The 13,780-nt window shown below is 38.3% G+C and overlaps 1 protein-coding gene across 3 annotated transcripts in view; it reads right to left on the bottom strand.

Moving 5' to 3' along the window:
- The window catches only part of MTAP (methylthioadenosine phosphorylase), a 34,014-nt gene that overhangs the window by 17,633 nt on the left and 2,601 nt on the right, over positions 1–13,780 (bottom strand). For all 3 annotated transcript variants that reach the window (XM_033520525.1, XM_015615157.2, XM_019005340.2), the window contains exons 2-4: positions 10,821–10,907; positions 2,998–3,056; positions 549–716 (exon numbers count right to left, since the gene is read on the bottom strand). In XM_033520525.1, coding sequence (XP_033376416.1) covers positions 549–716; positions 2,998–3,056; positions 10,821–10,907 — 314 coding nt within the window. The remainder of the gene's footprint in view (positions 1–548; positions 717–2,997; positions 3,057–10,820; positions 10,908–13,780) is intronic.

Below are 13,780 nucleotides of genomic sequence, written 5' to 3'. Positions count from 1 at the left end.
AAGGAGGATAGGACTGACTGATGTACAGACTTTGGAAACAAATTTACTTCCTTATGATTCTTAACAAATCAGATATGCAAGCATCTATTCTTGTTTTAAAACAACCTCCTCTCTTTTGCTACTGTGTTGCATTTACCTTTGTTGTGCAAACCTCATTATTATAACATACATTTTCCGAGATGATTCCTACTATGTTTTCTTGTACATTTCATTTCAGATTCTTCATAAATCTTGGAACAGCCTTTGCTCTTATTCATGTTTCTATCTCACATCTGACAATAGAAGATTTCTTTTACTTCTGAACAGTCTTCCCATAGAGCTATACTTTAGCTCATTCATGGCTATTCTTCAAAGCCTGGTGCTTCTGTGTCTGTTAGAATGGAACTTCTTATAATCACATTCCCATTTCCTATCATATTTTCTTGTACAAATCTCACTTTTTGACAGAAGAACCGAGGCTATCATTTAATTTTACAAAAAATTAATTTAACATGAACATGTTATTATATGGTTTAACCCCATTTGTCCTCTTTTTTCTCCTTACTCACCTGTCAATAAACTGGTCAATTATGACAAGATCACCAGGTTGTATTTCCTCTCGTAATGAACCACAGGCAGTAGTCACTAATACATGGGAACAATTTTCTTCTTTTAATGCCCAGATATTGGCACGGTAATTGACGTTTGATGGCATAATTGTATGATGCCTTCCATGTCTGCAAAGATACATGAAGCAAGACAGTAAAATAAATCAGACTGAAGTTGCCTTCCTTCTGCCAATAAGGAGAATTTCAAGAAACTTATTTCCCATAAAAATATTGGAAGTGGAACTGACTATTTCAGCTACTTCTGGTATATTTTGTTTTCCTAAATATATTGAACTTCTCTTGGAATTCAATTTAAAAAGCAGTGGTGTAATTTTCTTTTTAAATGCAAAATTTTAAGTTCAAGACTCTAATGAAAAGAATCTTAAAAATACAATTCAAATACACTTCAGCAGCTCTGAGATTAAAATAAGCATTTTTCTCTGAATCCCCTAAGTCAGTTCCATAGATTCTGAAACCCCTTTTCCATACACTACAGGAGGTTCTTAAGATTTATATACACCTCCATGAATTTTCTGCTGAAGAAAGGAGAATCTGCCCAGAAGCTCTGCTTGTATTCTCCCACACAACTAGCGGCACATCACAGAACGTTGTATTCTAATCTGTCATCTTTCCAAAGAAAACTGTAGAATCATCACATTTTTCTCATTGTTCTTTAAGTGATCTGACAGCTTACATAAATTAAAAGTATGATTTCACACTGCTGTAGTATTCTTTTTCACCAAGACAGGAAATACTTGCTCTTATAAGCATGAGCTTTTGTGCTATCTCTGCTACAGAAGCACATAATTTACATGATTAAACACATCAGAAAATTATTTCAGCCATGTAAGAGAAAAGAAGGAACTTACTTTCTCAAATTATTTTTTTCAGAGGCAAAAAAGCCGTAAGAATTTGATCATTCAGAAACTGCAAGCAACATGACAGTCAGGATTCCCATGCTGTCATTAGCATTTCTGATAATCTACTAAGCACACAGATTTATTGCTTTATTGCAGTTGCTGTCATAATCCTCTTAGAGAATATACATGCTTTTTTTTTCCAATATGCTTCAGAAGCCAAAACACCAAGAAAAATTTTCAGGTACCTTAGCCCTAAAAGTAAACTCAAAAGGTTTCTATATGAATGGTCATAAACCCCAGGGAGAAAGTAGACCACAGCCAAGTTGTTCAGACATCTGTGGTCCAAGGTCTAGTTTGAAACAGTACAGCTATGAGAACTTGACTTAGCAGCTCATTTGAGAAAACGAGAAAAACGTTGTCCAGGTGTAATGAAATATATAAACAAATCCATGAAAGATAAGAAAAGCAAAACCACAGACAGAAGTGTAGTTACAGAGATGGTTAGCAGTCAGCAGCTTTAATGGAAAAACACTGGAATGAAAAGAATTGGGGCCCCGAGTGCACCACTGGGTCCTAAGTGCCCTATCCAGTCTCACCCTGGGCCTCCACAGAAACTCCTGAGGCCTGTGAGCCTGAGTGCTCCTACCTCCGAGCTCAGGACCCAGTCTTCACTCCTGGCCTGAGCTATGTCACAGTGTGCCAGTCCCCAGCCTGGTCTCCCCACAGCCTTCAGACCTATGCTGTAGTTCGTCTCCAGAGTGGGATGGGCTTTAGACACATGTTACAGCCTTATCTCTCACCTCCTATGGTTCCTGCCTGGATTCCCTGGATGGATCCTGTGCTTGATTAATTACCTTGACTTGGCCTGCTGATAGACCCTGTCATCAGCTCCTGCTCTGTCCATTCTGCCCAGATGCTGCAAACTGTGTATGTATTCTTACATTTAATCCAGTACAATGTTGGTCTTAAACATCCATGGTTACACCAGCATGTAATTTCCACACATTCATCTGCAGATCCTGCTTCCAGAGTCTCTTCAAGTATAGTAATAAAAACGGCACAGGCAGGCAGAACTGCAGGGTATGCAACTCCAAAGCAGTAATTTTAACACGAAGAGGACTCAATAATCCAAGGGAATAATTTGGAGGAGTTTACAGTGGAATCAGAGACACAGTTAATCTGGAAGCAGACATTTTCTCTAATTCACAAAGGAAATCTGAAAATATAGTGAGCAGATGAATTCATTAGAAAGGTTATAAGCATCACCTACCTAACATCAGAGCAGGTGGCCTTGAAGGCTGCCGTTCTTAATAGGGGATCATCTCCCACTGGGTTTTTTTATCTAAGCTAGATAGCATTTTTAATACTCTCAGTCCTTGCAGCATCAAATTTGCTTATGAAAAAAACCTAGACTTGTGCTGGACTTTGTTAGCAACCACACAGAGCAAGATGATGTCAGAGCACAAATTCAGTTCACCTAATGAAAAGAGAAAAAATTCAGAAAAAACTTTAAGAAGCTTAACACAAATCCCCTGAAAATGCTCATTTACCTTGCTAAGAGCACACAGTCCACATTTTTGATCTTTCCCAAAATCAAAGCATCCGATGGCTGCAAACAAGCATATAAGAATGAGTTACCATCTCACAATCACATTACAAACATTTACTACTACCTAAAAATAAGTGCAACAGTTATGGAAAAAATACTTGTTACCACTGTACTCTCACATTTCTTTGAGCTCAGCTCTGTAATTTGATATGGCAGATTAGTAGAACAGCCTGGAACAGGAAATCAGACTTGAGACAGGAAGGATTACCACAAATTTTCTCTGTTCATACTAACATTAACATTGCAACTCTTTACATGGGGTTTGAAACTATAATACTTTCTAATATATCAAAAGAACATTTCAAACACAAAAATAGTAGCATGCACATGCTACCATCAAATTGGTTAGCATGACTCACTCTTTCTTGTAAACTTCAGTTTATTTTTGCTAAATAGGTGCCATTCTCTACTAAAGCCTGCTTCCAACATAAAAAACATTTAATCTGTGCTTTTCCATAACACTTGCAATTCTCTTCTCTGTCGTCTTTCTAACCTGGGCTCACAACAGGGTGTGAAGGTGTGATTCCTTCAACCCACCCCTCATTCACCCCCAGCTTCCTGAAAAAACTCACTCTTCCCTGCTGCTGGGAGTCCTGCTTTTGGGAAATGAAATGTGATATAGCAGACAAATTCTGGTACATAAGTGGCACAAGCAGTGTTGTGTTTGCTCAGCCCAGTTACACCTCTTAGAGCTACACAACAAGAAAATACAATCTTCCTGACTACTCATCAGCCAGAACAACAAAGCATTTTGATTTTAGCTGTCCAGCTGGAACATGTACCTTGCCACAGAGATGGATCATCCTGCCCATGAGAGGCAGCCTTCAAATCATCAATCACCATTACAATAAATTAACTGATCTGTGGGCTGTGTTCTGCTCCTGGCCTTCAGGGACCTCTAATATACTATGTCATAGCTTTCCTTTTTGTTAAAAAAGCTACTAATAAAATCATGGTTTATTTGCTGATCACAAGTCTGCAAGTGTCTTGACTTACATATTTGCATTTAGAAATGTTCTGTTGCCAGTTACTTGATAGAAAACAAATAAAATTATAATGCTAGATGCAAGATTTCAATTAGCATTTAGTTTTACACCTGATTTTATTATATTATTATGTTAACATATATATTACATTATTAGATTCTAATTGTATTATGATTTTATTATAGTATTATATTATTATAATATATATAATATATATATATTATAATATATTATTATGATTTTACAGTTGATTTTATTATACTCTTGAAAATTAGCAGAGATTGACAATGAAGTGATATGGGAAGCCCATGTTAAAGATACCCATTTCTAATAAAAACATCACCTTCTACTTCCTATTGCACATATCTTTTTGGTAATTATTCATGTGAAAGCTCTCCAAAGCACCATAACTTACTCAATCACCTATATTTAAATTTTGGCAGACATTTACTACTTCTTTTTTAAAAAAGGGAACATTCCAGAAAATTTATGTTTAGAACTGTAGTTATTATTATTTTTTTTCAAGTCTCCATTTAATATTAAACCACTGATATTTAAGTGTTTAATCTTTACCTTATGTATACTCTTCTCAAACAAACATGGCTTTAAGAGTGAAATTTCACACAGGGCCTTGCTGTCTAGTGGCCAAGGCAACTTGCAATTCCAACATTCCACAACAAAGAACATTCACAAAAGTTAGCATCTGGAATTTTGTTTTGTTTACACATATTTGCTGTGTTAAGTAATAAGCACTTATTAAAACTGGGCACTTAAGTCCCCAAAAGACTACAAAAATACTCTTAAAATTTAAAGAGGATTTCTAGCAAAAGCTCTTGCCTCCCATCAAAAAGGTCAGTAAGTTGAAGACAGGGCTCTTTGCTTTGTAAGTAACAGATTCAAGTTAATTGCAAAAGGTAGTTTTAAGTTTATATCCATTTTCAAAAGCCTTGGGGTAGTTTTATATTCACTCCCACCACAGAACTCCACCACATTCTGGCACACGATGCAGAAAGAACAAAACACCTTCGAAATTCACAGGCTTCAAAATCTAGTTGCCGCAGCCAGAGTTTCCTTCCCTATCTGCTCATACCAGAGCACCACCAGGGGGCGAGACACCTGATCCCTTTGCACTAATTTTCATTAAATGCATTCTGTATATTTACCAGGTGATATACTGAATATCTTTTTAGCACATGATTTCTAGAAAAATGGAAGAGAAAAATAAATACTTGGAACAAAGAGAGCACTGCTAAGTGGTGAATGGACAGTTTAAGAAAAGAATTGGAGAAACTGCATCACATTTCATTAAAAGACATTAAATAAAGATCATACAATCACAGAATTGTTAGGATTGGAAAGACCTGCGGAGATGTGCTAGTCCAGCCTTCCTCCCAAGGCAGGCTTGCATAGAACAGGTTACACAGGAACATCCAGGTGGGGTTTGACTGTCTCTAGCAAAAGAGGCTCCATGATCTCATTGGGCAGCCTGTTCCAGTGCTTTGCCACCCTCAATGTAAATAAAGAAATTCTTCCTCATATTGTGTTTTAGTTTATGGCCATTACTGCTTATCCTGTTTTTGAGCATCACTGAAAAGAGTCTGGTTTCATCGACTGGGCACCCACCTTTGAAATATTTTTATACATATTGACAAGATCTCCTCTCAGTCTTCTCTTTTCTGGACAAAGAAGGCTCAGCTGCCATACTCTCTCCACAAGATAGACGTTCCAGACCCTAAATCACCTCTATGGCTCTGCCAGACCCTTTCCAGTAGCTCCTTGTCTTTCTTGTACTGAGGAGTTCAGAATTCAACACAGCACTCCAGATGTGGCTCACCAGGGCCAGGTAGAGGAGAAATCACAGTCCTTGACCTGCTGGCCACACTATAGGAACCCTGGGACAGCACTGGACCTCCTGACTGCAAGGGTGAACCTGTCATCTACCACCCCAGGTTCCTCTCTGCAGAGCTGCTTTCCAGCAGGTCACCCCAGCCTGGGCTGGTACTTGGGGTTATTCCCACCCCAGGTGCAGGACTCTAAACTTGCCATCGTTAAACTCCATCAGGTTTCTCTACGCCCAGCTCTCCAGACTAAGGTCCCTCTGAGTGGCAGCAAAGCCTTCAGGTGTGTCATCTGCAAACTGGCTTAGGGTTCATTCTATCCTTTCATCCAGGTTGCTGATAAAGAGATTTAATAAGAATGGACCAACTATTGATATGTGCATAAAGTTATAGAAACAGACATTTCTAACTATGTATTAACCATGTAACATAGCTAGTGTATACTTTCATTCTGCCTGCTTTCTCCCACAAGTTCTTTCCAAGTGCTGTGCCTCTCTACTATTATCTCAATAATAGCCAGGCATGATAATAAAACAATAAAAACTTTCAACGGAACTATTTGAAATCAAAGCTCTAATGCTGTATTTTTAAAGGGAGATTTAATAAAAGGTCCAATAAAAAGCCCTCAAACATTAAAAATTCTTAAATCTATTTTACTACTATCCTCTTTTCACAAAATATAAGTCAGATATATATTACTCACTGTTGCAAAACAGAAAAGAAAGAATAGAACCCTGAGTAATTAGCCCCAAATTATTACAATGACAAACAATCAGAATAAATCCCCTTTTTCCATAATATAAATGTATGTTCATGTGATGTCTACAGAATTCATTTTTCCCTTGGTCTCATCTTAGAGGCTAGTTGGAAGAGAAAGCAGAATGAACACGGAACACTTGTGATGAAAAAGTATTTCAGAGGTTCTGCAAGCTTCCATTCTACGCGTGAGCTATTTTAAGAACCAAACAATGTACATTGTTTTGGGGAGGCAGAAGAGGAGCTTAAGTATTATGTCACATGGTCAGGTTTTCCTGAAGCAAGAAAAAAATGCTCAGTTAAAAGGTGGATCTACCTCCTGCTTTTTTTGCCAGATATATTTATAACCAAAAAAAGTCACGGACCCCTAGAATAATTTTCTAGAATGGGAAGATCTCTTGCCCATCAAGGATGGCGATTCAGAACCAAGATCTGTCACACAGAAAGGAAGGGAATCTAACTGAAAATATATTCTGAACAAAGCTTTTTAGGAGCTTCAAAATTCAGTGATGAAGATAAAATTGCTTGGATCTATTATCCTGTAGGAGACTAATATTTTCCATATCTGAAGATAGAATCTCAAAAGGTTTTGGGATATTTTCCAGAGAATACCAAATTTTTGATGTACTACAAATGGTGGAAGAAGATAAAGGAGAAAAGATGGCTGGAATATTAGGAGCTGTAGGCTTACTTAGTTTTTAAAAAAACTATTCTGCATTTCACTATTACTAATGTAACTTGATAGATCACAGGAGGACCAATATCAACACACAGAACAGCAAAAAATTGTCAAAATAGTTTCCCTTAAACTTTTCCATATTTCCCACATTCCCTAATGCTAAATTTTGTAGTTAAATGATTCTTAGGATTCAAGAAGGCCAAAGCAGAAGACAATTCAAGGATTCTGTAGGAAGAAAATGTAAGCTATTATTAATCCTTTAAAATAAATCAGCATTTTTCATTAAAGAAAAATCTATTTTGCTGCTGTCAAATGTCAAAGGTGCCAAGGAAAATCTACTCCAGAAAGATTTTCAGTTAAAAATCTTTTGGCACAAGTTTCCTTGCCTAGAAAGTTAAGAATTAAACCCCAGGATTTAAGTAAAGTGGAACTGTATGCTTTGCATTTTTACATCACAGAAGGAAATGAACATGCATTCTAGTAACTATGCCTTGCAATTTCCTTCTGACATTCATTAATTTTCATTCTTCCTAGTTTTGCCTGAACTAAATAGATTGATGTTTCATCTGAGTTTCTCTCAGGAAATAAAATATCACAAATTTTTAAAGTTTATTTAAATTAAGTCCCCTACCTCTTAAAATTTCAAGCAGTTTATCTCTTTACTGATTTCACAGCTCTTTTATCTAAAGATAAAAAGTATTTTTATGGCAGAAAAGTCCCAATTTGGTTTTATTCCAGTAACAACCAAGAACAAAATATACCTTTAGGGAAAATAGTAACAAACCATAAACTTCTAATTTTTTCCAGGCACACTTAAACAAAAATAAAATTGCCCTCTTGCATTCAGCTATGCAGTTCTAAAATGAAAGGTAGGTTGGGTAATACCTCCTTCCTGAATACTAAAGAGTCTCAGCAGCAAAGTGAATATTGATCCACCTAATAATACAAGTTGAATTTGAGGCTTGCTTCTGCTTCAGTCAAAATCCATTGCACTTGGTGCAACTGTAACTTGTGGACTAAGCTCTGCACCTCTTACACTAAGGGTGATCCCTCAGCTGCTGAACTGAAATTGCATTCAGTCCCTGAAGTCAATGTGATTCTATACAGGAGGAGATCTACATAAGACACCGATTAGGTCAACAGCCTGATTATCAGAAGTTCGTATCTACAGGGAGAGAGAAGAGACGGGCCATTATAAGTAAAAGGAAACAAGCCTGACTACGTTAAGGTCAGCTTAATAGTCCCAGTTAAACTCAGGACATTATCTCGAATTCATGCTTGGATTCATACCACGGTATCTCAGTTGTATTCTTGTCCCCCTCACACAAAGAAAAAAATATTCATGTGCTCTTTTTTAAGTTCAGCCTATGCTAAATGCATAACATACAGGGTTAGGCAGCAGTCCATTGATCAAGGTCTCTCACAAACCGCAACAGGAACCAATATTAATTTTCTGCTATTTATTTATACTTTCGGTGATGAACACAGAAAAAAAGAAGATAATAGATTGTGAGGTGCCCTCCGCCCAGGGAGGCCAAGATTTAGTTTCAGATAAGCACTGTTAAAGTGAGAGGTGTGGCTTTAAAGCCCAGGAAGAGATGGATTCCATTCCTCTGCCTCAGGGCCCTGTGAGCCCAGGAAGATTTGCTCCACCCCAAACCCCTCATGGGGCGGCAGCCCAGGGAGTTCTGATTGGGTTTGAGCCCCTGGGGTTTCTCCCTTGCTGTGTTCCTATTAGTTCCCGACCTTAAACTCCACCCTGGTTCTGTGCCACATCACCGCCTCTGTTTGGGGCTGTCTGTCTCTGGATCTGTTCCTGTGTTGAATAAATGATCTCCTGAGCAGAAGCCCGTCTCCTTGGGAGTCCCATGCGGGTCGCTGGCAGCTGTAGCCTGCCTGGACGTGATCCTACAGCCCCAGAACGCTACACTAGATAAGCTTCTTATTAGTTGAAAAAAGCCTTCCACACTGACCAAAGGTGCATAGCTAATGAAGATTTTTTCACTCCTTTGTGCAGAAGCTATACTGAAAGTACTCCTACTCTTCTCAGGAATACTGAACCCTACTGTAGGCCACCTACTACCCTGCAGAATATGCATCCCCCAAATCCTTTGGCATCTTAGTGCTGTGACAGAACAGACTTTCAAATGCTCTGCTGGCACCGTGCCCTGAACTCTATCTGAACACAAGCCTGTGAAGGAGAAGTGCTCCATCCATCCTAGATAGGAAAGCTTCAGTTAATAGCTGCTACAAGCATAGTATTAATTTTGCTTTGTCAGCAGTCCCCAAACACACTCATGCTGTGCTGAACATCTCAAGAAAGTGGGAATGCAATGGTAACTGGCTTGGTTTAGCCAGTGGATTCTCCTTCAGACCAAAACTGGCTACTTTGGAAACCAGAGTACAGAAAACAAAGGAGGTAAGTTCCCTCCATTCTATTACAATTTGTTAACTAATTTTGAAAAACAATAGAATAGTCAAATGCATTCTTCTGATTATGTTTTCACTTCCTTTAATATTTGCCTTCTTCCCCTTCCTGAATGGTATGGATACAAACTCCTCTTGCTCTTTACTCTCCTTTTTAAACCATTTTTAAGTGAAGGCATGTATTCGGTTTTCAGTCAGACACCACATCACTGAGTTTTCAGGCAAGTTTCCAGTCACAAAGTAGCACTTGCTACCTGATTTTTCTTAAATGTATACCAGCTACACTGGTAGCCTGCATAAAATATAATTCTAAGGACATTTATAAAACGCCCAGACTCCCATGTCCTACAACACGATTACCAAAGATCCAATTCTTCTATGAGTTTCATGTGACAACTAGAACATCTCTACCCCTTGATTTCCTGCCTATAAACTCCCTTGTCCTTTGTCTTGCCTATTTGTACTATAAATGCTTTGTGCCAGGAATTATCCTTCAAAACGCACCCAGTGCTATGTATGGAGAAACAGCCCTAGCCACCACACCCTTCTGCTGAGGAAAAGGACAGATGCAATGTAAAGAAGAATTGTTCAGGTGTAACAGTGTCACAAAAACAGTTTCAGAGCTTCTTTTTTAAATAATTTTCAAATTACGTGGCTATAAGCATGATCTTACATTGGGACACAAAACATAATCCATTAGCCACAGGGAAAATGGTGTCTCATTTACCTCACATGACAGTTTTCTGCAATTCAGAAAGATTCCTGGACCGATCTGACAGATAACAGGTCACACACCAGTACAAATTTGAAATTTATCCCCTGACTGTAAATTCAGCAGTGAGTTTCTAAAGTCATCCAATCTACAAATAAGAATAGGTATGGTCTCCTTTGCGCATAATCTTTGCAATAATTCTTACTTTTTTTACAAACCAAGAATCCCACAATACATAGCAACTAAAATCAGTTGTGCCAGCACCTCCTTTATACATTCATTTACCAGTCTGAAAATTCTTACAGCATACAAACATCTTGAAAATTGGCAAGAAGTTTCAGTAATAAATAAAAAGGTTATACAGACCTTGCCATAAGGAGTGTCAACATATTTTTCTGTTCTTCCTTCTAAGATATCTGGATCATCCAGGCCAGTTCCACCAATAATTCCAATCTAACACAGAAAGTATATATTAGTCTTCTTGCAATTCACATTTAACTGTGTGTCTGAAAAACTAACCACGCAGCTACAAAAGGTATCTTCTCAAGATGAGGCTAGACTGCAGATCAACAAACTATAACATGCCCATCACACTTTTCCAGAAGGCAAATTTCAAATACCTGATTTTAAACAACTGTATTTAGCTTACCAATTACTTACCCCATGATTCTCCTCTTTAAGATACACAAAAAAAAAAAAAAAAAAAGCTACAAAAAAATGCACAAAGATGTGCCATTAAACATTTATTTCCAATATAAAAATTAAGACTGCTATTTGGGAATGCCTGAAATTTGTGAGAAATACAAGTAGAAAGCCCATTAAAACAAGGCTTCTTGTTTATATGGATAAAAAGTCTTACCTATAACCACCATACTGAATATCAGGCTGTCATGGTTTTAAGCCCACCTGGAAGTTAAGCACCACATAGCCACTTATTAATACCCCCCCTTCTTTCTTCCTGCACTCCAGTGGAATGGGGAGTGGCTCAAAGTAAAACTCGTATGTTGATATAAGAAAAGTTTAAAAACTGAAAATAAAGTAAAATGTTGTAAAAAGGGTACATGATAGTAAAAACGATAAAAAAGGGAGGAACTAGCAATGCACAAGACAATTGCTCTTCCCCCTCTGACTGATGCCAGACCCCAATTCTCAAACCTAGACTGGCCTTGTGGGTAACTCCCTCAGTTTATAGTGGGAATGATGTCCCATGGTGTGGAATAGCCCTCCAATCTGTTTAGGTCAGCTGTCCCAGCTATGCTCCCTCCTGGTTTTGTTTGCACACCCTCTCCACTCCCTCCCTGGCAGAGCATGTGGCAGGGAAAAATGGAAGTCCTTGGTTTAGGATTAGCAGATTCAACAAAACCCAAAGCATCAGTGTGTTATCAACACCATTCTCATTCTGAATCCAAAACACAGCACTGGAACAGCTACTGAGGGGAAATTAAGTTTACTATAGCTGTAACCAGGACACAGGCATTTCTATATGGTATTGTACCTCTAAAAGAAAAAAAAAACTTTTGGGAAAAAATTAGTCTTTTGTGCTGACTTGACAAAATCCAAGAGATTTCCCAATTAAAATCCCTGTCATGTTTTGATTTGTCTGTGATTGCATATTCCAGCTAAGAAAAATGCATCTGATTTTTCTTGTTTCTAGTTCACCACTGAAAAGCAACTTGTTTTTTTTCTCTCTAGGGATAGTTAGATATTCAATCAAGTTAAGTTTTTTCTTGAGTTCAGAACACTTGTAACTCTTCAGAGAGAATTGTTACCGTCAGGTTTTCACAACTGAAAACTTAGTTAAGGTATTAAAAAGCGATGTCACCATTTATCACACACAGAGAAAATGAATGCTTCTTTTTTTCCTCAATGTGACCACTTGTTGCAAAGTTTGTTACCACTTTCAAGTTGAATATATATCATGACTGGTTTGCTTATCGGGGAAGAACAAAATCTGAACCATTCTGACATAACTTATTACCACAAAATCTGAAAATTTACCACGTAAAACCTTCAGACTTCAACATACAACACCCTTCTTTCACAGCACACACAGAGCTGCCTGTTACTCTAGCTTTTTCTTACTCTCACATTCGTAGAGACCCCATCTGTTCAACCACTGTATTAGCTGGCTCATTAGGCACTTCTTTTCAACAAGATGAGGCTCTGTGTTCCTCATTAGATATAAACACTTCTCTAACAAAGCTTCCCGCAGCCAGTGTAAATGCTGATACGATGACAGTTTTAACCCATCTCCTACTTCCTTTTGCTACCCCCATGTGGAGCACGACAATAAGTGCAAAGGACAACAGCAGTACTAACCCACAAGCTCCGACCTTGAATACACACGCAGGCTTTAGGGAAGACATAGACCATTATCTGCAGTAGTATTGATGATCTGTTCTCAGGTTACTCGTGTCGCTTAGCTATCACAAAGGTTCTGACTTGGACTACTCATGAAGATACTGAAAACTACATACTCTTTAGGATGAAGAACAAATTGCCTTAAGAACCGTGGAAGGTATGCAACAGGAACAATCACAAAACTCAAAATCAGCAAAAGACTATCTTTAACACTGTTCATACATACATTCAGTAAACACTGATGATTGCTACGTTAACAGAAGACGGGACCAAAATGCTTCCTTTATTAATTTTTTTCAATCTAGGGAAAAAAAAAGGTTCCTTCAGCAACTGTGCTAGTTTCAGCTGGGTACAGCACTTGTTTTACTAGTGTCCTGTGACTTGGGATTCAAAAGGGAATTGAACTTCTACATCCAGCAAACTGAAAGTTGTTGGGACTGAGGAAAAGTGTGCAATGCTGGAGAGAGTAGCTACAGATGCGTGACATAGAAGTTATTCTGGAACTGCAGTTCCAGTTATTATAAACACACAGATCCACCACAGTAACAGTCTATTCCTGTACAGAAAGCAGCACACCAGGCCTGTGGTAGCATAGGCCTGGTATGGTTGCTCTCAAATTTTTCTCAGGCTCCATAACCCTGCTGCTGCAGCAGCATCAATATGTGCTTTGGCTGCACTGTTCAGTGCCTGCATAGGCTTTTACACCAGTAGTCATGCTGTCAGAAATGGCAGACTGCAATGAGCTTGAAAAATACTCACAGCTCCCAAGGTGCAGAACCAAGAGCACAGAAGACCTAGACTACGTTGATTTACCCAATAAAGAGCCTTCTTACCCACTGCAAAGTTACCTCAGTGGCAGTCTGGACAACACTCAGGCCACCTGAGACAACACTGGCTAGAGAAATGTTGGGCTCACTTATAATTCACCAGAGAGCTACTTCAGTGGAAGGAAAGTTCAGCCAGCA

Source organism: Parus major, chromosome Z, assembly GCF_001522545.3.
Source record: "Parus major isolate Abel chromosome Z, Parus_major1.1, whole genome shotgun sequence".
NCBI lineage: Eukaryota > Metazoa > Chordata > Aves > Passeriformes > Paridae > Parus > Parus major.
The sequence above is the reverse complement of the archived record's forward strand: the minus strand, read 5'-3'. Positions and strand labels throughout refer to the sequence as shown.